Source organism: Apiospora marii (assembly GCF_038362585.1).
Source record: "Apiospora marii strain CBS 49790 chromosome Unknown utg000013l_segment0_segment0, whole genome shotgun sequence".
Lineage (NCBI taxonomy): Eukaryota > Fungi > Ascomycota > Sordariomycetes > Amphisphaeriales > Apiosporaceae > Apiospora > Apiospora marii.
Window position 1 is genome coordinate 1,959,083 of NW_027117384.1, and position 25,966 is coordinate 1,985,048.

A 25,966-nucleotide genomic window follows, 5' to 3' on the forward strand; every position below is an offset into this window, starting at 1 on the left:
CGGGATACCGCTCAGATTAGAAACAAGAAGCGGGTTCCATCTATGTAGAACTAACTCCCAGTCTAATCCTGGCTGCACTTTGCTGACTAGCATGACTTGCGGTAGTGGACACCATAGCCCAAAAAGCAATTAATCAGAGAACGATCAGCCATGATCAACGTGCAGGATTCCAAACTGGGGGCTTCTTTTGGGCAATGAACCTCAAACCGATGGCTTCAAATCGCCCAGTAAGACGTACGTTGAATAGTGACGTCCCCCTGCCAAGCTGGCGGGCGCCTGCGATCGGCAATGCGTTTCCTTACCGAAGCTGCCGTGCTGGGAAGCCATAGAGGGGGGCTAAGATACCGACGCCAACGTCCAAGACGCGCGGCTACCTGAGCAGCTGCCATGAGTACATATATGACTGGCCTCAAGCCCGAGTGTATTCTAATACTCCCAGCAGACCAACAAGATCCATAGAGCAAAGGATAAATAGCCCAAGCTTCCCTTCTGTCCATCAGCCTTTGCTTATACTCTTCACCTTCTTTACTTCCTTCGTATCAAGCGCATTTTCCATCTTTTCAAAATGAAGTTCACCGGACTCGTCGTTTCCTTCTTGGTGGCATACGCCCAGGCTGAACTGCCTTACAACCTCCGGGATACCTCTGGCTGTAAGTTCGATGACCTGACTGCACTCTGTTCTCAAGCAACGTGTGCTGATGATGAACAGCCAACGCTCAAGAATTAGCCGAGCCTCGCCACTTCTCCAAGACATACGATGGACAGCACCACGGCGCAACAGGAACGGGAGGATTCCCCCACCACAGCCGCCCCCGCCCGACCGGTACAGGCCGCCACCACCGCCCTTCCAGCTCGGCTCCTCCCCACGGCGCATACCCGACGAACTTCGAGGGGCCGCTGCCCGGCCACGGCGGCATCGCCGAGTCTGACAACGGGGATGGGAAGGCTTGGGGTCCCAACCCAGGCCAATTCCCTCCCCCTCCGGGCGCGTGGCCGCCGGTGGGTAAGGGCAAGGGCCACGGCCACGGCACCGGCCTGTCCCTCCCGCCCTGGCCGCTCCCCACGGGTGGTTTCCCCCACCCGCCCGGTGGTAGTGCTCAGCCGCCCAAGTGGCCCAAGTCGACCTTGAGCACCCGCACCATGTCCCGATCGCACTCCCAGAGCGGCGTGGTAAGTATAGCTAGCACCCCCTTGCCTGCAACAGCTGCCATGAAGGTGTTCTCGTCTGACTTTTTACCAGGCCAAGCCGACTGGGCCGGTCAAGCCATATGAGCAAGGTGACGAGTAGACTGCCGGTTGACGAATGACTTCTGTGAGCCTCCTCCAAATGAGGCGCATTGAGCACCACTCGCGTATCAGGGTGTTGCTTTCATTTTCTTCTTCTTTTTCTCTTTTCTTTTTTTACCGGTTGATCATCTCAGTCGATTAGGGTCTCGATTTTTGGGTTGGTGCATAGCGGTCGTTACATGTACGATATGTGTCATACATAGAGTGGTCGAAAAGGGGCGGCTTGGTCCAGGCCTGTATTTTCCAGAAGCTTAGTCTAGAAAGAAAGAGTGGGCGGACATCTAGGGAAAGATCAAGACACAAAGACATTCAGATTGAACTACACGCTTTTACCCCATTTTTCCGCGTTGATTGGCTGCTCTTGCACATCTGATGAACTTGCATTGGGACGGGCAGATCGCTGCTAGTTGTGACAATCACAAGTCTCAGTGTCGACCATTATTGAGCGAAAGGCTTGGCATTTGGAGCTGAGGCCGCCTGCAAGCCAGCTGGTGTATTGTTCTTCTGACTCTGCAAGGGAACACGATTTGGATTTCAATGCATTCCAGTAGGAGCCCGTAGTCACAAGATCGTTGAGTTGAAACCATGCCGGGTGGCGGGGCACACAACTTGTACGCCCAAGTTGAAACTGAAAATGCCCCTATCTAGGTAAAAGTCAGGATGGCGATTGAGTTCAGTAGTCAAGATCCAGAAAACGGGAATGAACCATCACGCGGCCCGCCGTTAAAGCAGAAGACGGGACGAGGGTGATCCCGACGGCGAGGTTTGACTTTTGCAACGGTTGGGCCGTTGGAGGGCAATTGGCAGCTTGACTTGGCAGACGGGCTGCTATTGGCAAGCTGGTTTCCCTGTCAAGCTGCCGCGCAAGCACGTCGGACTTTAGGGACACAGCCGCCTCGCCAACCGGATTATATGTAGTAATCCAAATAAAGTATCAGAACCCACACATCCCGGCCAGTTCGTCTGTGCTAGTTGATCGAATAAGATCCTCTGCAGTCATCCCAATTGTATGTGCTCAATGTCGCCAGCAGCAAGCATTTTGAATCTGAAATTCTGTACGGAGTAGCGTCCATTTATTAGTGCCCAGGAAACGGTCAAACGAAGGAAAAAAGGGTTCGCTGGCCGGTCCATTCATGTTAAGCTTAAAGTGGCACAGATGCTCTTGCGTGTGTCGCGACCCGTTTCAAATACGAAGTTGCCGTCCAACCCTCTAACGCCGTATACTGGGGGCGCAGTCATACGTCAGACGTCTGCCAATCCCACTCTCCAACCTACCAACGGCCTGCACGCTCCAACACGAGGGAAGGAAAAGCGGGAACTGCACACATCATCACCCAGATTCTTTCTTGCAGGCGATCCGGCAGCGCTTTTTGCGGGCGAGTTTCCCCGGCTTTCCCTCTCGTTACGGTGCCGCGCGTATCACTGGGCTGTGCTGGATTTCGCAATTGGCAGGGCTGGCTGGGCTGGGGCGGCCCAGAGCCAGATCGGTTTTGGGATCTACAATTCCATTTCCCACCATGTACAACCGCCCAAGGATCAGATCAGGATGCAGACCGGGTTTCAACATTAGGCACACAACCATCTTCCTTCCTGCGTCTTCCTTTCCTCTTAAACCCGTCTTCGTCCCACCTTGAAATTGTTACTTGCATCTACCATAGATTTCTTCATCTTGCTTTATACTCTACTATACCAAACCTGACGATAGCCAATTCCATTTAAACGCCCAAGTCGCTCGTTTTGAATCGTCAATCCAACCAAGAAAGACCAACATCGCCGTTAGCTACTTGCTTCTTTGTCGTTGATCCAGTAGCTCCGTTCGATCCGAGACCTTTTAGCAAGACACACCTTGCTCACTCACCCCAAACCACCAACCAAAAAAGTCAACAAACGACGTCATGCAGATTACCCATTTCGCCCTGTCGCTATTTGCTGCAGCTGCAGCTGCCCAGTCGTCGGCCAGTAACTCGACCTCGTCCGACCTCTCGTCCGTAGTAGCCCAGCTCCCCCAGTGCGCCCTAAAGTGCTACCGGGACCAAGCGACCGACGTCGGCTGCTCGCCGGGCGATTTTAGCTGCGTCTGCGGGCCCAAACGCCAGGACTTCCTCAAGGGCATCGGCTTCTGCATTGCCATTAGCAGCGGTTGCGACAAGGCTGATGTGGACAGTACGTTTTTCCCCTCCTTCTTTCTCTTCCCCGATCTTTTTCTTCTTCTACTGTGCTATGGCATATGTGAAGGCGATATGCCGCTTTGTTGGTGGTAATCTCTCAACATCAACCTCATACTGACATCTTATTACCTCCAGAGCTCCAAGACCTGGCGCCCAAGATTTGCCAGAGCGTCTCCGAAAACCCTTCGCCGTCCGAGGTCGCCAAAGCCTCCGCTGCCGTGACCTCGGCCGTTGGCGCCGCCGCCCCAACGCAATCGGACGAGAGCGCTGCGATGCGACCCGAAGTGGGCTATGGCTTCATGGGTGCCGCTGCTGCCCTGGCGGCACTGGCCCTGTAAAACTAGGTCGTGCTAACTCACTTCACATCAATTTGTTTTTCTACGGCATCGCATTTTGGAATTTCTGGGCGCATCACACGGAAGGATTAGGATACCATTCCGTACTGGGGGCTTTTAATGATCGGCGCAAAGGCAATACCATTAGACTGGCGGGACCCGTCGTCGACGTCACCACGGCTTACTGCTGCACATAGATGGGCAAAGGGTACCGGGGCATTTGATTTGGGATCTCCATCTGGATTACCACTTAGGGGAGCAGGGTTATGAGGCGATGAGGTTTGGGACCTGATGAGGGCATTTAGGTTCGAGATGGATACCCAAATTATCGGCATAGTCCGGTCCTTAACTACACAACCCATATTCGCTCTTGTAGTAGGATATACAATAATGAACACTTAACCTTATGAGTTCTACTACTCTGCCCAGTCTAGGGCTTATGGTGCATTGGCTGGTAAATGATTACCTTCGTCGTGACTTTCCATGTGCATGTTTCTCTTCCGCTCCCCTTAGACATGTGTCGCCGGCTGTGGATTCGACCTCAACAACATCCGGCTAGGGCCATGGCAGCTGTACATGCATCAGAGTAAGCGTAATGTAGAATGCAGAAGCGCCAAGTCGAACTGCTAACGCCAAGCCACTCATTCGGGAAGCATCGACGTAGATGCTCAACAGACCGGGAGCCTTGACAGAACGGGAGTTGTCATGCAAACTTCACGGTGCTTGTATGATTTCTGAACCGCTGCCAGGCATAGTGGGAATTGCTGAGTGACGAGAAATTGCCAGGGGTCGAAGCCTGGCGATCTGAGGAGGATTGTTATTTGGTAGTATTCAAGATCCACCCTTGACATGGTTTCTTTCATCCCCATCCATCCAATTGCCAAGCATAGACTTCCTTATACACGGAGCTCAGCTATATGACCAAATCTTTGCTCGAACCAATATGGCTTTGCTTACCATGTGGTCTATCCAGATTCATCCAGATGCATGCATGAGCTGCAGCCACAGTGGATGCAAAGCAGAAACCTCATGCCGGTTCATGTAATATCTACTTCGAGTTCCATCATTCTTTTATATACGGCTCGCTAATTGCCACATAGTAATTCACAACTATGGTGCTAGGAATTGTGACTGTAAAAACAGAGCCTAGATGCAGTTTAACTTAGCCCTTATGCCCAGGAGATCCCGGTAAGCATATAGCCATGCTCACGGACACCAAGATTTCAATTGATGAGAAATGTCTTTTCCAGAAATCCTGTCTCTTTCAGGATCGATCCGTCCATGCCACCATCCAGGAAACATTCGCCCACAACAGAAAACCCATCGTCCCCTGCCATGTCTCGCAGAATGACAGGCACGCTACATCCATACAAGATACAAACCAGGTCTCCTTTCATCGCCTTCTCTGGGACCATGCCGATTCGTCCATTATAACTAATCATCAAGCGTAGCGACATTCTAACCACTGTATCGAAGAATCTACCGATAAAGGAGTCCTGGACGAATTCGTCCAAGTTCGGAACGAAGCCTCCAGAACCGTGACCGTGACATTCGAGTGATTGAAGGCTTTCATCAAGGATTTCTTCGAAGGTCTGTCCGCAAATTTGGAGTGTTTTTGCACAGCAATACCATTGTGCTAATTCTTTGGGCACGTCGCGTGACTGCGGTTCTTGTCTGGTCATTAGAGCACACAGTCTTGTAAATTCCAGGAAAAACAGCAGGCATGGGGTAGCGCAAGAATCGATCATGTCGATCGAGGACCAAGCTCCTGCAGATAGTTTCCAGGATACTGATTGAGGAACGATGGCAGCCTGGATCATCATAGCAGTGTCCTGACTGTTGCTGAATGTTTAAGTTCCAATCCGATGAGCTCTGGACCATTCCAGAGTCTTCGGATCCGACCAGCCCATCGACTGTATCGAGAATCACACCTCGCGTGAGAAGCGACCAGTCTTGAAATTTATATATAGCTGCCTTGTCCCCGGATGCCGTATAGCGGACTGAAGCTTCCTTGTCACGAAAACGAGCGGGCCGCATGTTCCCGATATGGACAGAAGAGCTCTGGCTGACCATGAATGAAACTGAGAGGCTCGCCTCCCTACGCCAATCAGGTACCCATGATGGCAATTTCTTCTGGCCGGGTTTCGTAGGTGTAAGAGCGCTGTGTCCGCTGGCGAAACATATAACGTCGAGAGACTTGTGGTTGTCGATGAAAGCCTGTGCAAACCGTATATAAACCTCCTCGGTGCTGGCGTCGTAGTCAACGCGCAACAAATTCCCATCTGTAGCCAACGCTGTAAGACCGTATAGTCTGTCGCGATCGTCACCTGCGTCCATACAAGAGAAGTAGGAGGCGAGCGACAGGAGTGGTAGGCTCAAACTGGCCACTGCATTCTGCCTTCTCTTCGACGCCTCTCCATACAAGTCCAGGGCTCTTTTCCGATTATATGCATAACGGAAGGCTGGCTTATCCTTGAAGCCGGTCGACGTACACCTATCCACTGCGGTAAGACTACGGCAAACAGCGAGCCGGGTGATATCGCGCATACCACACCAGAACGAGAGGCGTGGGGGTATAACGAATTCCTGTACGGTCCAGTTCCGGGACCACCACCGGCGCGAGAGAAAGTCTTCAAGTGCCTTCCAATACCGACCATACTGGTCACCCTGTAAGGTGGAGCGGAGTTCGTCGAGTTTGAAGGGTTGTTGCATCCTGTCGTCCAAAAGCCCAATAAAATCAAGAGCAAGGTCGCTCTCTTCGGACTCCTCACCAAGCCAAGCAATGACATGGTCAGCCCGGGCATACACGTACTGCATAAGCTGGACCTGCTCGTCCCGCTCGCCCGTATCGAGCTGGTTAATACATATATAGTCAATCCACCACCAACTCCCATCCAAAAGCTTTCCCCTGCGGACCAAGGCCTGGACAAAAGGCCTCAAAGTGTCAAGGACGGGGAGGGCGCTTTCGCCTATATGAATAGACCAGTTCTTGGCAATTTCGCCCGTTTCGGAAGCCCAAACGTAAGAGAGCGCCTGAAACTTTGGGAGGTTTTCCACTGAGAAGGATATGAGGATAGCGGTGATCTTCTGTTGCTCATTCCGAACAAACTTCATAAGCCGCACCTGATCTTTTCGGATCGGGCAGTATATGGTTTCTGTCATGGTAAAGATGGCACGAACGTGGCAAGAGAGCCAAACATGTAGAAGGGGAGAAATTCTCATCAGGCTGCGACCGGACACAAAGCTGATAATTGCGCCAATTCATCATGAGGGTGACTCGATGCATACAATTGGCCAGCTTATTTTCACCTCCCAACGGGGAAGGCTGTGCATCTGTCGCTGACACGTTGATGCACATGGGTATTGCAACATATCACTAAAGTGCTACGTACATGGTACATGGAATAACCATTGCGCGCACCCAGGCAACTGCTTCACCAGGCTGCAGGTCGCAGCACCTTGGCACCCATAGTCTGCCACCCTTCTGCGACATGGCGAATCATCTAGGAAATGCATATATCAAAGTGTAAAAACGTCTATGTGTTCTTCCGATTCGTCACACAAAACCCGCGAAGTACTTACTGGAAAAATGGACAAAGAAAACCAACTCCGGCCGCGAAACAATATCTAAATCAAACTGAATGGCAACCCGGCGCACTGAGTGGAACTGCAACGCCAAAGCTCTCCCAACCAATGGCCACGAGCCGGCCCCCTGGTATCTCCAACTCGCATGACCACAGACACACCAGATTGAACCTGCGCATGCGGGTTGGTTCAACCGCGGCCAAGCCGGATTCGATAGAGTTTCCGCTCAAGTTCGTCGATCAAACACGAGCAGGTCCCTATCTGAGCCGGCGGGGTGGGCAAATTCCCATACTCCTTCCTTGGTAGATGTGGACGGAAAGGTGGTGCCTGCGGTTGAGTGGCTAATTCGACCCCCTCTTCTTGCAGCAGTGCAACGATCTCATGTTGTGCATGGTTATGCGCCGCCGTTAGTGCTCTGACTAGCTGTTGCTGTCTGCCTATACTGGTGCCATCCCCAGAGTCTTCTTTCGGTCTGGAGAACAGACGCGACACCCAAGATGGTGCCCAATTGGACAGTCCTTTGGTGGCATTCTCCTCGGCCTCTTTGTCCAGTTGTTGCAGCGAAGTCCTGACGATGTCGATGCGACCCATCTCTGAGGCCGCCTCAAGAGCGGTCCTCCCGACTCCGGGGACGTGGTCGACTACAGCCCCTTCCCGAACCAACAACTCAACAATCTCGTTGTCACCTTTTTCGCATGCAGCATTCAAGGGCCGTCGATCGAAATCCGGGGTTCCGCGGTTCACATCGGCCCCGTGCCTTATAAGTACATCGACGGCGTTCCAATGGCCTCCGACACATGCCGCGCTCAGTGGAGTGCCATGGAGGCCCGATGAGGCATTGATATCGATATTGTTCTCATGCTCCAACCAGTAATCCAACTCCTTGAATCTGCCACTCAGGGCATTATGGTAGACTGCCACGTTGTTGAGTTTCTCTTCCGCGCCAGAAAGCTTGAAGAATACATGAACCAATCCAGCGATCCAAACATCCACAGCCTGTTCAGATCGCTCAGCCAACCGTTTAAATGCGTCCTTGATGTCACCCGGCGTTGAAAAGATTATATCCTCTCGTTCGTCGTCAGGTTCCGTATCACGACCGTCTTCGTTGTTTCCGGTTTGGGGGCCCTCTATTGTATTTACTTTGAAGTTGCTTTTGAGGTCTAGTACGATCTTGGCATGATCATATCCGAGACCAGATTCTAGCCACTCGTGGTATAATAGGGGTCTATCCATCAAGTCCTCGCGTTCGAGTTTGCCTTTCTTATCGATCCACACGCGTGCAGCGATCTCCGCTGCCGGATCGTCGGCAACAACAAGATGAGACTGAGGATACAACCCTCCGTGGATGGCTTTTAGTTTGCGGTGGATGCCGTCCACGTTCTCGGGCCATAGCTTCAGGTTGCCATCGTTGTAACCCGATTGATAATTTTCACCCGATCTGCTGAGGTCGGCCAAGCGTGTACAGGAAGAGAACAAGAGGTCCTTGTATTCTTTATTGCGTCGAAGTTTCAGGGCTACGTCGATCATGGCCCGGTACACACGGCTTTGAAATATGGCCTTGCCCGTCAACTCTTCACCGGTAAGGGGATCTCTTGCTGTGTCCTGAACCCTGTCATAGCCCAGTCCGAGCCCAGTATAGGCAATCTCGAGTATGAAGTTGTATTTGTAATCGCAGTTGTCCTCTGAGATGCCGACAAAGGACGAAATAGAAGCCATCATCGTGCCAAAGAGTTCAGCATAGTTTGGCTCATACAATGAAGTTTTTTCTCTCGTGAGTTTGATCAAGTCGGTAGAAAAGAACACCATTATCAAGGGCGGGCATAGAAGCAAATGGCGCTGCTTGTAACAGTCGGCACCATAATACTCCGTGGAGCGATCTCTAATTGCCGTTACGAGCGCATGAAAGTCGCTGTAGTGTTTACTGTATCCCTTCCACATTGTCGGCTCGAACAGCTGATATATCACAGTGTCGCGTGCCTTCTTTGAGTGGGGAGATGCGGTATATGTTTCTAGGTGGTAGCAGTAGTGGGCAATGACTTTGGCTAGATCTTCTTCTCGCAGGTCGAGTTGCACAGTGAGGCCCTCATTCTTAAACACCTGTTGCTGTAACAAGTTATAGAGGCCAGGGACTCTATCCTTGGACCGTTGGCCTGTTTTCGCAAGGCTTGGTTTTCCGTGAGGATGAATGGATGCATCGGCGATGATGGGTTTGGTGACAAGGTAAGTGTTAAGGATCTGCTTGGTGATGTAATGATACCATGGGCCCTTGAGATTGGTAACCCGGCTTGCCACCACGTCGTGGGCTAGAAACGCCTCGTCTACTTCCGCCGTGATAGTGACGTCCAGCTCCTGAAGATTAAACCCATTTCGCAATCCGTTCTTTATCGCGCCCACTGAGTTTTCGACTATGTTGAATGCGTGTTCGTAAAGTCCGCGATGAACAAACACGAGACCGGTGAGTCGTTTCACCACTAGTCTCGAGTATCTAGTATCTGTTTGCGATATGCGATCCGAACTCCTATTAACCAGGAGGTACTCGGGGCAGAAGCGCTTCTTTGCTTCATCGAAATCTTCTCTTGGGGGGAGATTGGGTGTTGTTCTGGGATGGGTAAAGTGTTCCTTATTAGTCATCGTGGGATGAGGTTCTCCGCCTTGAGCTGGGGTTGCCGTAGTCTAGTAAGCTTTTCTTCCCTTCTGCAACTTCTTGGGAGATGAAGGTTCTCTTTCTCCTTGATGTAGATGAGTAGCAATTTATATTCCGGATCGACTCTGTAGCCTCCAAAGGCAGTTATTGTACAACCATCTGTCTACAGGCTACCCTCATAAAGATCTGTAAATACATTTTTCCCATGAACTTTGGCTGCGAGGACTGCTATGAGCCTTGTCAACGAGGCCTCCGGGCCTAGATGGTGATGGTATATATCCCTTCTCTCGAGGGACATGGATATCAAGTCTAGATTGGCGCCCTCACCGAAGTAAAGGCAGCTGCCAAAACGAGGAAACGTACAAACACCTCTGATCATCTGTCCAGAAATTACATTTTCTTTCTCCTCAGTAATCTGGTTGAGGCCTTCTGAGCCACGTAGGATCAAGGTCACCGAGGTCACCGAGGTCACCGAGGCCACCGAGGCCATCACGGGACAGATAAAGGTAAGAAACTGTACTATGTGCCGGGCGTGCAGGGAAACAGCCTCAGCAATGATGCAGCCAGTCATTCGTCACAAACTCACCTCCATCCATGCAGCCACTTCTGGCCAAGGCGGTTCGAGTCCATGAGGGTGGTCAGCTCTGCAGCCGTCGGTGACACAGAATTTGGAATGGGGCTGGCCAGAAGAACATACAGACGGTCCCGGTGATGTAGCAGGCACTTGGTCTTCCCAAGGCGACAGGCTTTATCGCAGCTTTGAGACTAGAGAAAAATGGTATAAATAGTAGGAACAAGTCCCTTCTCTAGACTTCCCAACTTTTACAGCCCACATCTCCCTACGGTTCTTCATCATTCATGGCACTCAACTCAATGAAAATCTTGGAAGAAACCTATTTTCTTCTACCTTCAGTTGTAGCCGCCCTCAAGACTCATGAAGAGGGCAAAAACATCAGCGATGAGCGGAGAACTAACATCGACTTCTGCACCAGTCTCCAATCGGTACTGAAAGACGTCGTGGCCTGGCACCCGACGGACGAGAACTTTGACCATGCGTATGAACTCAGACTTGTGATACAGGCTGTCTCTCAGCACATGCAGCAGTTCTCCGATGCCGTTAAGCCTGTGATGTCCGCCTCGCAGCAACCCATCGCACAGCATGGCACCGGAGTGGACACCGACCGGCAGAACGTACTGCAGTTGCAAAGCTCAGTGGTACAGCAAGTGGACACGCTGAGAAAGCAAGTTAGCAGGTACTTGCAAGCACTCAACACTTTGCTTCTCTTATACATCATGTATGCGGTTTTCAATCAATCACTATTCTTCATGGCTGTGTATTAATGATTGGGTTTAGCGCTGTTCTTTCCAACCCTTCGCCTTCAAGGGAATCAATGGAGTTGATGTCAGAGGAACAACGTCTTGAACTGCAGGCCATAGGAGTTAGGGCCAGGATTACCTTCTCTCACGACCATGACCAATCACCAGAGGCTTCCTCTGCTCAGTCGTTGGGCATCAAAGACCAAGAAGGTCTTCTCATATCTATGAGGCGAGATGCCGAACTCCATTGGGACTCGGCGCAGCTCATTGTCCACTCACCCTGGGGTTAGTAATTACAAGTGGCTTCCATGTTCGGGTTCTTTCGTCCCTGACTGCTAATAGGCGATGCTGCGCACCTCATGAGCACTCAACCGTCAGAAGTTAAGGTCCCTAGACCCCCTATGGTCTTGCCTGAAGATCCTCCTGCACTTAAAGGGAGAGGTGACGGCAAACCGGGCATGAACCTGAGATTGTATCATCACATCCAGAACCTTCCCAAACTGATCGATTCACGTCCCAGAGCCTTCAAACTCATAAAAACAAGAGAATAAACGGATGGAGTCTTGAATTATGTCTTTAAAACCTCTAAAATGACCAATTTCAAATAGGGCGTTAGGGTCGTGTGTGACGGACAAGTTCCATGACGGATTCTAAGAGCGGTAGAAAACGGTTACTCAATATTTCCTAAGTTGTATCGAGGCTCAACATATACGTAAACAAATGCCACATGAAAAGTGAATAAGAATAATGTACAGGTGGCAAACTATCCCCTGGCGATCTGCGGACGGAAACGATGGTAGCGTCTAATACGTGCCGCTTTGAATTCAGGGCTTTTGGGGGGAACCTCGGTGTCGTATGTCTTACCTTCTAGTTTATAAGGGGCCGGGCCTACGCTCTGAGATGGGACCAATACGCATGGGACCTTAAGCACAAGCGAGAGTTTGATGGGAATCATGTTCTACAGAAGATTATATAGCGCAGGTGGCTCTACACATTACAGGCTTTACATGATGCATTTGGTCCTCGCCTATCACGTAGCTGTTGCCTGGATCCAATGCGCCTCCACAAAGACGGCGAAGCCGAGTCTAGCTATATTCGCCTTGTTCTACCAACCCCCCTGCCCTTTGCCACAACTTACAGGCTGCCAGGCTTGGTTGTGCTGCAAGCCTGTCACAAGAGAGAGACTTTGATCTGCTTCGTAGCTTGTTGCAGATCCATCGCTAGAGTAAGGGAAAAAGGCCGCTTGTCTGCTATATAGACCTGAAAAAAAGCAAGAACTGATACATACGACCATATCCTGCTGAATACTAGGGATCCCGTCCGCTCTCCCATATATAAGCAGCAGAGAGCCGAATTAGTACTAGGGTCGGTGACGACCTGGGAATCCTCGGTGTTGTATGTTTTTGTCTTTTTTATTTTAGGCGGCGCCGGGCCTAAGCTCTGAAATAGGACAAGCGAGAGTGTGATGGGAACCCTCCCGAGTTTTCTTTTGTCAATAACAAAAGGATTTGGAGGCTACCATCAGTTCCCGTGGAATCCAACCACCGCATTGGAATGCATTTTTCCAAGCTCGAGTATACTCTCTATACAGCCAATTCTATATATATAGGTGATGAACCCCGTCTACCCGCGCGGAACCCTCGCCCAGCCTGTTCTTAGACTACCCTTGGGTGTGAACCGTGGGAACAGATGAGCCTCGGTGTTGAACACCACTTCGGTAAGCGGCATGTAATCCTCCGGGGAAAACAAAAGATAGAGGTACTTCAACGTTTCAGCCTAATACAACAACGAACAGTCTTGGGTTAGCAAATATCCGTCAACGGAGAGAGATAGAGACAGAGAGGAAGAAAAAGCGATTGTCTGTTTCTGTGTGCTATTTTCTGTCTTTGACTCACCAGCCAGAAACTCTCCATGTTATCCCTCGCCCTCGGAGGCACCGTGCGGACGTCGTCCAGGCTGGTGTAGCCGTCCCGGAACGGCGTCCGCGTGTGCTCCTGGAACGCCTGGAAGATCTTCCAGCCCCACTCGCGGTACATGTTGTCGCCCGTGATGCGGTACATCATGAACAGGCTCTCGACCGTCTCGGGTCGTTGGAGGTTGTGGGCGTCGAGGGGCTTGATGATGAAATCCCTTTTCCAGTTTCGCAATGCTGGATTCGTTTGTGTTAGTGTGCGTGTAATGTAAATTTCCTGATATCTCCCGAATATTAACTCACAGTCGCTTGGCTTGCGCGACTTCCTGGATCCCGGGCCAGGCTTCAGGTCGTCGTCGTCGGCCTCGAACCAGGCGATCTCCGGGGCGAGTCCCGTCCCGGTCACGGCGTACATGCCCCAGCACGTCTTCATCAGCTCGGCGGCCAGCTTCATGTCGTCTTCGTGGTGCTCGGTCCAGTCGAGCCCCAGGCGGGCCTCGGCCAGGGTGCGGCCCTGCGTGGCGCCCAGGGCAATGGTGCCCGGGAGGAAGCACACCAGGTGGTCCATCTTGGGCGACAAGGGACCACCGACACCCGAAGGCAACTCCGCCACAAACTTGAGTCGGGAGTGCTTCGTCTCGGTCACCAGGTGGGTTTTGATGCCTTCGAGGGCTTCGTCCCACATGTCGAGGTAGATCTCTTCGCCGGTTTGGAGGTACTGCTTGGGTAGGTATTCTTTGTGTTTCACGCTCGGTTAGCTTACAATTATCATAGTGGGCTTAGAAAAATGAATGATAAAACAATCATGGTATTGGGGGTTTTGCGGCTCCATTTACTAGAAAGACAAAACTTACCATAGTACGAATCTCCTCGACTGCCAAGTCGAATCTCCCGCGTCGTGAAGACCCCGTGCTCGGCGTGCACAAAAATGGGAAGCAAACCGCCCTCCATCTTCTGGTCGTCAAGTATCTGGAGGACCCTTACTGCCCTACGCCAGTATATGTCGTTGCCCGTCAAATGCGAAAGATACTTCATCTCGAGCTGGACGGTGGCGGCCTCGGCGGTCGAAGACGCACCCCCGTCAGCATGGGACGGTATGCCCGCCTTCTTGCCGAGGTTGACGCTGGCGTAGGGGCAGGCCCGACCGCGACTCGAAGGCCGCGAGCAAGCGGTCGGCGAGGTCCGTCGCCTTGGCTAGGTACACGGAATCCCGCTTGGACGCAACGTCGGGCAATTTGGTGGCGAGGTAGTGCGCCGACAGGAGCCCGCCCATCATGCGGATGGTGGTCTCGAAGGTGTTGACGTCCTGGTCCTGGTCCCACGTCAGGTCACGATGGAGCCACTTGCGCGCCTCGGCCAGGGGCTCGGTCAGGTTCATCAGCATCATGGTGTCGAGGCTGTCGATGATGATCCAGCCCAGCCCCTTGGGCGACATGTAGCCTCCGGTGTGAGACCGTGGCTTGTAAACATCCTTGCCTGTTGCGAGTGGGCGGTCAGTATGGAATGGCGACAGACTGAGGACAACAAATATGTCTGAGAGGTGAAAAAATAGGGAGGGAACGTGGTCCTACCCCAAGCATCTTTGACATATCCCTCCCAGCTTGTAATAAAAGCCTGCTTTACTTCTTCTCTCCGGCCGTCCCAGTCGACAAGCGCAGACGGTTTGTAGTGTGCAAAACCCAGTGCGTTGTCCCCGACCCAGCGGCATAGATAGAAGCACAGGGTAGCAAAGAAACCGAGAAGGCCAAGTGTTTTGCGGACCCGCCGCCAGCGAGAAACAGGAGCCGTTGACCGAACCCTTCCGCCGTTAGGTGTTGCTGCCGCTTCTGCTGTCTCCTGGACTCGCCCGTTGGCCCCCTCCTTTCGGGCCCCCGGCGAATGTGACGATTTCCGGAATCGGGCTTCTTTGGTTTGTAGCATCGCGCACTCCGTTTTCTCTTTTGTTGTCACAGCCCGGTTGGAGGCCAATTGGGGAAGTCCCGGGAATTTGAGAGGAAAAGGAGAAACGCGAGACAGACTGCCATGCTTTCACTTGAGTTTGCTTCCCGAGACACTCATGCAACCTTGGGGGAGCTCAGACCCCATGGTGGTGCCATATGATGGCTGGGATGGTGCATACATTTTAACATGAGGTCCCAGGCAAACGGTATTTGTTATATTAGGTGGCGTCCCAGAAGCTCCTGGTTGGCCGGCGCGGTAACTTTGTTGGCTCGAAGCAAACGGCCCTTGCATGACAATACGACGTCCCGGATCGGCAACGTCGCCCATTGGCTACATGGTTCCAACGACCAAGAATCCGATATAAACAAGCAATCAACCAACAACACACTCGCCAAAATGCAAAATGCAGGGGCTCGACACGCAGGTCAGCAGTATTGGTTAAAGTATCTGCCTTCGTCTGGAACAAGTTGATGCTGATGAACCCTTAAGAATTACATAAAGATTTTATCGTATTGAAAGCGAGTTTGACAAATATTCATGATTCGATATTTACATCATACCGCTATGATACTAATATCCTGTACGCATACCGAAGAAGGAAACGATAAGAAAGACAGAGAGTATATCCTTGTCGATTTCCAGGAAGTCAAGGATAACCTCGTTATGTAGCATTGGCAGTTGCCGAGCCCAGGGATGAGTGAGCTACTCCGTACCGGCAGTCCACTCCCCCTCCTGGAGGCTAGGATCGATCAAAGAGAGACCTACCTCTCACTGCTGTTGTCTTCTCTTAAGTTATTTGACTTAGGGGATTGTATTGATTGATTCCTCATATCTGGAGTTTGTCGAAACACGGGTGCGGCTACTTTGAATCACATCCTCCCCGACTCCTGTCTAAAACAGACTCTGTGGTGTAACTTATGTACTTTGAGATAATATCCAGTACCCACCAAACTACAAATGAACCCCTCTCGTTCCTGGCCCCCAACCGCCCCCATCACCATGACGCCCCCTACCCCTCCGCCACCGACGACACCGGCATCGTGGCCATGTGCTGTCCCTCGGCCTGGCAGACGGCGACGGCCGGATCCTCCATCGGCTCCCCAGCGGGTATGGGGTGGAACATCAAACACCACCGCCGCGAAGAAGACGAAGGGACAGCAACCACCACCACCACAACATCCAACGCCCCCAGGGCTACGGGCACCGACTGGAAGCAAAGCCAAGCCGTGCCGGCGCCTTCGACAAGTGGTGGTTCACGAGGAGGGACACTGCCGGAACTGCCAGGCAACCGCGATTTCCCCTTGCCTTCCTCATCGTCGACCGGTGGCAGCCAAGAAGGGCAACAGCCGCAGCCACCACCACCACCACCATCATCGCCATCATCACCGCAAGACAATAACAACAACGGCACCGCCATGACCATCGGCCTCAGCGTAGGCGTAAGCGTCGCCGTCGTCGCGCTAATCCTAGCCGCCGTGCTCCTAGTAGTGCACCGACGGCGGCGGCGGCGGCGGAGGCGACGGAGCAGCAGTAGCAGCTCCTTCAGTGCAGGAGGTGAACGAGGAGAGTACTCGGCCGGCCCGCCGCCGCCGCCCCCGGCCGAAATGCTGCAACCGCAGCAATATCCGCAGCGATGGACGGAACTGCCGGCGCCCCTGCCGCGTGCGACAACCAGGACGCGGCCATGCTAGCTCCCGGGCGGGCCTTATGGGCGGGCCACGGCCGAGCTGGACGCTGGTCGGCAGCGATGAGATAGATCATCTGTGATTGAATTCAACCATCCAAAACATTCGATTTTTTTAGTTGCGCCTTCTGGCATATATGTACTCACCTCTCTATGCACTCGGTTCAAAAGCGGCCAGATATTTGTCAAGAAAGGCAGCAGAAGACGCCAGACCAATCCAAGAGTAACTGGCAAAACTTCCAAGGGGCTATGGGTGAGTGAGCGTCCCGGTGTAGCGGCCATCTTAGCAAGGAAGCGTCTTTATTTTCCCTTCCCGTCTTTGAATCTAGTTTCTATTCTTTAACAATGGTGCGCTCGTGCCTACCCCGACCGTTGCCAGACCTCCCCTATTACCCACACATTGGCACCCTGTGAGGGATGGAATTCCCCGCCCAGTACTGTCTATCTTGATGCTATCGTCAAGTTGTTGTTTTTTTCTGTGCCTGATCTTCTCTAAGTGCCCTACAAAACCCAGCGCCTCGCCAGTGAAAAAACTAAGTTTCTGATTTGCAATGAACCCAACCGCGAATAACATATACTTGTCTTTACAACACACATGGAAATCCCCTTTAACTGTCGGGGACCTTGCCCTCCAGGCCCGCGACGGCGGCAAGGTTGACCGAGCTGAGGACCGTGTTGTCGTCGTTCCTCCCGCTGCTGCCTGCGCCGGCCAAGAGACCTGTGGCCTCGACCACGTCCCGGGGCTCTAGTATGTGCCATCGCGCAAGCGTGACCTTGGTGCTGGCTCCGACGGTGACGGTGAAGACGTGCTCAGGCTCCAGAGCGACGCCGCTCAGGCCGCTTAGAGCCCGGAACATGTCTTCGTCGGTGAAATCGTCGCCCATGCAGAGGACGAACTCCAGCTTCGACGAGTCCGACGACTTGTTACCCTCAACATGGGCCATATCCTTGTTGTAGTCGTTCACGAGTCGCTTGGCAATTTCGCCCTTGTTGATGAAAGTGGGCCGAACCTCGAGGTTGGCCTTGCCCTCCATGACGTCGACATCCCACTTCTTGGCCACGGTGCTCTCGAGCTCCTTCTGGCATTCGCGAGCAGCGTGGGCGCCCTGCTCGGGATCTGCTTGCCGGTAGTGCCACGTCAACGCGCACCGCTTTCGCTCAATGAAAGAGCCTAGTACATCATGTTAGTAACCGAAACAAACGACAAATCCGATAAATCGAAGAATTGTAAAAGAAGTACTTACCATGCACGCGATCCGTATACTTCTGGAAGATGGCGACGACCTCGTCTTGCCAGCTCATGTCGAACTTCTCAGCGAGGTTTTCCCAGACAGTCTCGCCCGGGTGCCTCATGAAGCTGCCGTGCTCGGCGCTGAAACCCAACTCGGCGATGTGCCCAAGATGCTGCTGCAAGAACTCCTGGTCACGACCAGATATTATCCAGACGTCGTTCCGGTGGTCGGCAGCCAGGGTCCTGAGGGTCTGAATCACGCGCTCCGAAGGGATAGCCGCACTGGGCTCCCTAACAATTGGTGTGAGTGTCCCGTCGTAATCGAACATGAACAGGCGCTTCTTGGCAGCGCGGTATCGCGCCAACAGCTCGGTGCGGTCAAGCAATGGCGTAGCGCTGGCGTTGCTGTTGCTGGCCAAGTTGCTCACCAGTTTCCGGAGGAACTTGGTGATCCAGCTTTGAACATTCTGCTGCGCCACGTGGTTGTACAGGGGCTTTTGCATCGACTCCCGCTCCTGCGCGCCCATGGTGAGCGCGTTGTCGAGCTCCTTCGCTACGCCACTGAGATCCCAGGGGTTAATGTGGATCGCATCCCGCAGGAAACCGGCAGTGCCGCTGAATTCGGACAGAATCAGGGGGCCGTGGTTGTCGCGTTGGCACACGACGTACTCCAAACTCGTTGTGTTCATGCCATCCCGGACCGAAGTAATCAGGCCAATGTCAGCTGCTCTCAGAAGAGCAAAGTACTCATCCTGGCTCAAGTACTGCGGGTAGTGCTGAACGGGGGAGAATGTGAGACCTCCAAATGCGCCATTGATTCTCATCACAAGTTCGTTGACGCGGCTGGCGATCTTGTTCTCGGTATCCTCCTCAACGTTGGTAGGCGAGGTGACCTGGATCAGGACCACCTTCTCCGCCCACTCAGGGTACAGTTCGAGGAACCGCTCGAACGCCATGAGCTTCTGAGCCACACCGCGGACACTATCTAAGCGATCGCGACCCACAATGATCTTCTTGCCTTTGTACATTGTCTTGAGGCTCTGGTATGCCTTAGTGACCGAGGGACTCCAAGCAAGCTGCTCCACCTTGGAAAAGTCGATGCCGATGGGGAACACGCCCACCTCGACCCGGGTTCCATAGGCGTCCACACCGATGGAGTTGGACGGGAAGTCAAGAATCCGCGTGCAACAGCTGGAAAAGTGACGCGAGTAGCTGTACGACTGGAAACCGACCAGATTGGCGCCAAGGACACCCTCGAGGATCTCCTTTCGCCGTGGCAAACAGCGCAAGAACTCGCTGCTGGGGAAGGGGCTGTGCAGATAGAAGGAAATGTACATATTCGGGGCTCTCTGGCGCAGCATGCTGGGAAGCAGCATGAGGTAGAAGTCATGAATCACCACAAGATCACCGGGTTTGTATTGCTCGATAATCATGTTGGCGAACTTGAGGTTCATTCGGTAGTAGTCGGCCCACTGAATGCGCTCGGATCGGCCATCTGTTGGTTCATGCTGCTTGTAATGGAATAGGGTGTAGAGCTCGTGCTCCGCATACCGTCTCCATCGGTTCTGGTCTGTAAGAGTGATGCCCTCGTCGGACATTTCGTCGTCGTCGGCAAGCCATACTGGCACAGTCCGGATCCGCTTATCGCGAGCGAGTTGTTGCTCGAGGTCTATCATGTGCTCCCTTGGTATGAAGGTGCCATCTTGGACAGTTTGTGTGGGGGGTGTTGAAGTGTCAATGGGAATCGGCGCTGAGAGCACGTTCTTCCCAGGGATATTGGCGGTGACCTCCGGAGGGGTACCAGGGGGCGAATAGGGGTTGTATGGTGTCTCGATGTCGCCCGTCCATGCCACGACGGTGTGGTTCCAAGGCGACTCGTCGGAAGAGAGGTATGAGAAAGCGTCGTAGAGCGCAGACTGGCCGCGTCTGGAGCCCAGCTCCCAGTCTCCCGACTGACGGTATTTCAGCGCATAGGGCAGATTGAAGCAAGCTGAGATGATGTTTCCCGTAAGCGCCAGCTCGGGCACAGCTTCTTTGATCTGAGAAATGGACTCCCGACGTCCCTTGGACGCCAGGCTCATGCGCCGCAAAACTTCTTGGTCGGACATTCCGGACCCGAGCTCGGTAGCCTTCTCTTGAAAGCCAGACAAGACGTTGCCTCCTTGAGCTATGGGGTTCGCCGGGTCGGTTGTGAAGTAGTTCGGGCTGGTTGACTCTTTCCTTTTTTCGTCTTCGTCGTGGTAGGTCTGTAAATGAATGCCGGGAGTGACGGGAACGTTCGTATTGGAAGCTCGCTCGTGGGCGGGGAGTTCTGATTCGGCTCGGGCGAGTAGCGCAGGACGGGGAGAGTTTACTTCTTCCGTCTGAAGAACCTCGTCCAATCTGCCCTTCTTAAGGGGCTGCGGGGGCTGTTCCGACATGATGATTCGTTTTAGTTATGCTGGCCTGAATGCTTCTAAGATAGTGATGGTGGGGGGTTTGCGGTAGTGGCGCAAATTGAAGGGTAGAGTGAAGGGCCAAGACGGCAATCAGCGCCTGTAGGAGGATGGCAGGCTGGCAGGATAGCTCTCAGCCGCTCGCGACGTTGGAGATTACAACGAGCGAAGTCAGGAAGTGAATGGGAGTGGGAATATAAGTGCGACGTTGCCGTCCTGATCTTGGGGGGCGGTAAAGGAGCAATAGCGAGTTGCCCTGGGCGTAGGCACCCTTGTCGCTTTAAGATAAACTGTTGCAGGTGGCCCAACGGATGATTGTTTCCACGGATGCAAGGAAGGTGGTAGATGGTTGGGGAAATCAGAATCAGGGGGACGGAAGAAAGAGCAGGTAGTCGAGCAGGCAGGTAGTCAGTCGTAATAATAATAATAGTAGTAGTAGCAGTAGTGGTAGCACTACCTAGTTCTCTTTTTCAACTGCTCGCCCGTATGTACGACCACCCCGGTGGGAAAAGCACGAGGATGCGAAGTTGGTTCCAATCATTGCTGACCGGGTTTGTGGTGGGGCAGTCACTGGACACGCTTCCAAGGCTTTTACCCTTTTCTGTGTACTGCCAGCTTCTGGCACTGGACTGGAGACGGGGAGGTTTTGCTCCTAAACTAGCAGGTGGGATAAAAAGGGGATCGCGAAATCGCAAGATCGGTAGATCTGCTCGTCCCCTTCCTCGACTCTCTCTGGGCTGGGCTGAGCTGGCTGGCGCAATGCGTCGGGCTCTGGCTCTGGCTCTACGATTGACCGACCGAACTGGGCTGGCTGGCTGAAGGAGGTCGGGGGATTTGGCCTGGGACTGCATACATGCCTAGACGGGTGCAAGCATTTCCCAAAAGTCTTATCCTCCCGTCCTCCTTCCTCTTTGTTCCTGGGCGACACTCATCCTAAAATGCGACAGCATCGTGGGCATGATGTATGTACCTAGCCAGTGGGTGCGACTTGCACTAGAGGAACTGATTGGTTTGCGCCGCGTTCCAGTCTCTCCGTCCCACAGTCTTGTTCCACGCCTACGCAATTCATGTGTGTGTGTGTGAAAAGAAGAGGACGGCCGATGACGAAACTTGGCGGGGCAGAAAAGACTCGCTCGACAAAGAGGCCACGGGAAAGGGAAGACCGCCGCACGTACCTCGATCTGACGACTGACGTAGAAACCCGCTGTCAGAAAACAAGCGGGAAGACAAGCAGCCACTAAGAACACGGCAAATAACTGGACAGCCTTCTGAAACGAATGGTCTTGGTACAAATGCGATGTATTGGGTGGTTGTCTAATAATAACGTAGAGAACTTCAACAAAAAAATTGGAGGAATGAGCGATGCAAAGAGGAAGTGTGTGTGTGTGTGTGTGAGCAAGACAGAGTTCAGAGAGGTCAACACCATAATAAACAATCGTCAGATCGAAGTTGGTCGTCGGTTTAATTGGTTTTCTTTAAGGTTCGGCGTCCTCCCCTTATCCCCTTGTCCCCCTGACCCAAAGCATCCCATGTGCCCGTCGTCGCAGAACCCATCCATCGTTCGGTTGGTCGCCATCCCTCTTTTCTGCTGTTTATGTAGCTACAGGCCAGCCGACATACCGGCGGCATACACCTACATGCCGCCTACATGAGACACCGCCTGCTGCTACTACCACCTCCCGTATTGTTCCCTCCTTACTCATGGTCGTCCTCCATCTCCCTCGTTGATCTAGAGCGACAGTACATAAGTCAGGTTGCGTCGCCAAGCGCAGCGCACCGAAGCTATTGACGCAACGGGCCCAAATCCCAAGGTAAAAATGGATACTCCCCATGAAATTCTCCATGGGATGAACGATCTAGACTCTGCTAGAAAGTCGAGAATTGGCCCAGCGAACCACGATACCTACTGGGTATGGCCTGCCTGCTTCCCTCCCTGGGCCTCTCGACGGGGTAGAAGCCCGCTTCTTGGTCGGACTACACGGGAACAGCATCCTAGGGAGGAAGGCCTGTGATCTGTGACGACATTGAAGCTCGTCGAGATATCCTGTTTCCCCGCGACATATACTTTCTGGTGTTCGACACCTACCTATTACCCCAGTCGGCCCGAGCTCCGCTTTCTCTCACTAAAACTGCACTGCAGCATTCTGTCCTCAACTTCACCCATTCATTCACGGAAGGTCATGGGGAGAGAGGGGCATTTGCGGCATTTGCTTGCAACCGCATAGCAATTGCCTAGGTCAATCAACGAATGCACCGGGAGACAGGGCACTCGGCGGTATGCGATTCTGGAAGAAGCCGATCTTCCCCGACCCTACTACGTTTAAACCTGCATCGCGGAAATCAATTGCGTGCAGCTTTGTGTGCAGTGGTGTGGTGTGTGTCGCGATCAGCATGGCGGGGCAGAAAGGGACGAGACGAGGGGCAGAAAGTGCTGGTGCTGGCCGGCCTATGGCCTCTCTACAAAGTAAGCTGCCAACTGCGTGCGACATGGGCCAATCCCAACCCCACGTCGTGCCACGCCGAATTGCTGTTGGCGATCTCCGACTAACCCTGCACGCTGGTACTGACGAGGTTGCACTCGACATTCTGGCATCTTTTGCTGATGTTGTCGAGTTCAATCGTAAGTTGTCTTCTTCGGACTGAACGGCTTGCTTGCTTGCTCGCAAACGAGCATTTGGGCTGATGTCGAGTATTGACGCCCAGATTGGGTGCGCCTACCTGCATGCATCCATCAAGTGTATGTGTGCACTTGTACATACAGTAGGTTAGCACGCAGGCCCCTACACAAACAAGCCCTTCCCTCGGGCTACCCGTTCTGGACCCAATCTGTTATCGAAGCCGGGTTCGCTTGTAGATCTTGCTTATCTCGATGTTGCATTATTCCATTGGCTTATATTGGCCTGCTTACGAATTGAACCTTGCAAACGCCCTTTTGGCAGCCAGATGGAGGCAGAATAGGGGCTGCGGCTGGTTTGATAGCATGCCGGTGCTGAGTCTGGGCCTTGCCGGCATCGCATCCGCCCACATCAGTCGGTCTCGTCGTCAGTCCACCGTGGCTTTTTCATTCATTGTCGGTGAGCCTCTCTCTCCTGAGGTCTCCAGGGGGGCCCTCCCCCCGTGCGCCGGAGCTCGACCTATGGCAATTTCCCAATACCCCCACAACCCCCAATGCTAATCAGTCCATTCCGGGGATGCGGAGTTCACATGGTAATTAGCATGGGGGGAAGACTGTGGGAAAGGGGTGCTAAGTATGTATGCCATTTCACAAATACACCATGTAGATCCAAAGTCTAAAAACACATAGCTTCAGCGCCCATGTGGCAATCCAATCTTCCTAACAACACATGACAACCATCGAGGCCCTGATGACTCTGGGACTATTTAATATGGGCTACTCGATTTGTGGTGCAATTGAAATTCACGGTGCGCCTCTCAGTTCATTGGACGACCCAAGCCGGCTGGTGGCGGGGGACACTCCCGGGCTCATGCTCACTACACTCACTTCTGCCGGCAGCCGGCAGCCGACGTTCCTGGCCCTAATACCGTAATATACCAATGGCCCAGTGCACCATCACGTGTGTTTAACACGGCCCCAATTGAACAACAACAGCCCTTTAATGGATGATGCCGCGTGTCTCCTTGCTCGCCGGGAATTCCGATGGTCAGTCATGTGGTGCTCGTCATTGGCCGGCGCTCCCGGGATTTTCTTTTCTTTGTGGCGAGGAATAGCCGCCGTGTCCGACGTAGCATCCAAACATGCACGCACGCCATGGGGGTTTCAGGACAGGTAGGTCCCTTTCCTAACAGCGCCTCTCGCGGTGGTTATGCATTGTAATTATCTTCGTACTAGAAGACCAAAAAACGGCAGGGAGCTGGTAGAATATCGCAGTTACTAACAATTATCATGATGCAAGGTTCACCACCGAAAGCGAGCCGGGAATGGACGCCTGCCATACTGGAGACTATAATGGTATAAGTGACAAGATGGCGGGAATCGGATCTGTCAAGAGTGGGATAAGGGAGAGGTTTGTTAATGTAATAATTTTCATTGGCCTCGACGACCGTGGTTTCACTCCAAGAGTCGCACAGGGAGGTGGGCTTGAAGCGGCAAAGTTATTAAACATGTAAAGGAGGCAAATCCCATTGGGAGTTGCTGCGAGCTTCCACATGCTGCGTGCGTCCCGGAAGGTCCTGAGAGCCATGTACTCAGAGCAGAATCCCTTTGGGGATTTTGGCCGATTGTGGTCTTATACACACTGGGTTATCAAACCAGCAATAAAAATAGAATACGCACAATCAAGATCCAATGACATACATGCCTAGATCATCGGGCTAACATAGAGTAAATCACTTCGCCCACATGTCAAGTTTGGACGTGGCAATATCACAAGACTGGTGTTCAAGGGCGACTTGCTCAACTAAAGCTATAATACAACTCCAAGAAAAGGGAAGGTATGGTGCTGCTGAAATATTCAAATGGCTTGCCCAGGATGGTAGCAGAGACTTTGGGAAGGATTCGGTCAGCGTGCTAAAAAAAGGGAAGGGAGGGGGAGACGGATCAAAGGGGAAAAAAAAAAAAAAAAAAAAAAAAAAAAAAAGTGCCCCGTGAGGGGGTTCGAAAAAGTGACCGCAGAGGGAGTTGAACCCTCTTGCCTTTAAGAATAGTCTCATAATAATACTTCCGCTAGGCTATACCGACCCGGTCAAGGGAAACTACATCAAAGTCAATAGATAAACTCTTTGACATTGGGTGGCCCGCTGCTGTTGAGTTGTTAGACTTTGGGATGGCCGTGGTTCTTGGTTGTGGCGAACAGCAGCCACACTGTGCACCGTTTACCCGGCATGTATATCTACAATTACTCACGATAGAGGATCCCTCGGGTCTCCCTTTCCCCTCTCCTGGCCATCGATGAAATCGACCCCCTTGCTGAGAAGGATTTGGGTGGCTGACCGAGTCTCAATGCTTTGTCAGTCGCTGTAGTCCCATCAGGGAGGCATGTAGATGGTCTAAGCACCGTGACATTCGCTTACAACTGTTATTTCCCAATACAGACTGTATAGCACTGCAGGCTCTTGCTTTGCTTGTGTTCTTAAACCTGCCGGCATGGGAAGTCACTGAAGTGTCACGGTCCTAGCCCTGTTTATCTTGGCCTGCACAGTCGAAACAGGTACGTATATCGTACACCAAACTGAGTAGGAAAACGCTATAGTTGAGTGTGTACCAGTGCAAACAAAACAAAAGAGACTCTTACAAGTGTTTCTGGAGATCCGTATAGGGGTCCATGTTTCAGTCTCGTAGGCTGTGCCATCTGCCACGTGTGCTTCTTGGGACTGATAGATTTGCCCCTACGCGAGAGATTGTTATGACAACAATAGAATAGTACACGCTGATATCCTATGCGGGGTTACCTAGATTAGACACTGCAT

General features: G+C 52.6%; 7 protein-coding genes across 7 annotated transcripts; 3 read left to right on the forward strand and 4 right to left on the reverse strand.

Annotated features, from left to right (window-relative positions):
• Positions 1-565: 565 nt before the first annotated feature.
• Positions 566-1,272, forward strand: PG985_015742 (uncharacterized protein; the record flags this gene model as incomplete). The annotated part of the gene is made up of 2 exons (XM_066835508.1): positions 566-650; positions 710-1,272. The coding sequence occupies 2 exons, from the start codon at positions 566-568 to the stop codon at positions 1,270-1,272; spliced, it is 648 nt and encodes a 215-aa protein (XP_066676711.1).
• A 1,910-nt stretch (positions 1,273-3,182) lies between these two features.
• PG985_015743 (uncharacterized protein) lies at positions 3,183-3,793 on the forward strand (the record flags this gene model as incomplete). The annotated part of the gene is made up of 2 exons (XM_066835509.1): positions 3,183-3,450; positions 3,591-3,793. The coding sequence occupies 2 exons, from the start codon at positions 3,183-3,185 to the stop codon at positions 3,791-3,793; spliced, it is 471 nt and encodes a 156-aa protein (XP_066676712.1).
• Positions 3,794-5,013: 1,220 nt separating this feature from the next.
• Positions 5,014-6,952, reverse strand: PG985_015744 (uncharacterized protein; the record flags this gene model as incomplete). The annotated part of the gene is made up of 2 exons (XM_066835510.1): positions 5,014-5,451; positions 5,507-6,952. 2 exons carry the CDS (start codon positions 6,950-6,952, stop codon positions 5,014-5,016), a joined length of 1,884 nt encoding a protein of 627 aa, XP_066676713.1.
• Positions 6,953-7,564: 612 nt separating this feature from the next.
• Positions 7,565-9,094, reverse strand: PG985_015745 (uncharacterized protein; the record flags this gene model as incomplete). The annotated part of the gene is made up of 1 exon (XM_066835511.1): positions 7,565-9,094. One exon carries the CDS (start codon positions 9,092-9,094, stop codon positions 7,565-7,567), a length of 1,530 nt encoding a protein of 509 aa, XP_066676714.1.
• A 1,834-nt stretch (positions 9,095-10,928) lies between these two features.
• PG985_015746 (glycoside hydrolase) lies at positions 10,929-15,168 on the reverse strand (the record flags this gene model as incomplete). The annotated part of the gene is made up of 6 exons (XM_066835512.1): positions 10,929-11,213; positions 13,232-13,485; positions 13,552-13,983; positions 14,103-14,398; positions 14,451-14,724; positions 14,820-15,168. The coding sequence occupies 6 exons, from the start codon at positions 15,166-15,168 to the stop codon at positions 10,929-10,931; spliced, it is 1,890 nt and encodes a 629-aa protein (XP_066676715.1).
• A 938-nt stretch (positions 15,169-16,106) lies between these two features.
• Positions 16,107-16,880, forward strand: PG985_015747 (uncharacterized protein; the record flags this gene model as incomplete). The annotated part of the gene is made up of 1 exon (XM_066835513.1): positions 16,107-16,880. The coding sequence occupies one exon, from the start codon at positions 16,107-16,109 to the stop codon at positions 16,878-16,880; it is 774 nt and encodes a 257-aa protein (XP_066676716.1).
• Positions 16,881-17,481: 601 nt separating this feature from the next.
• PG985_015748 (uncharacterized protein) lies at positions 17,482-20,524 on the reverse strand (the record flags this gene model as incomplete). The annotated part of the gene is made up of 2 exons (XM_066835514.1): positions 17,482-18,044; positions 18,118-20,524. 2 exons carry the CDS (start codon positions 20,522-20,524, stop codon positions 17,482-17,484), a joined length of 2,970 nt encoding a protein of 989 aa, XP_066676717.1.
• Between the last annotated feature and the right edge of the window lie 5,442 nt (positions 20,525-25,966).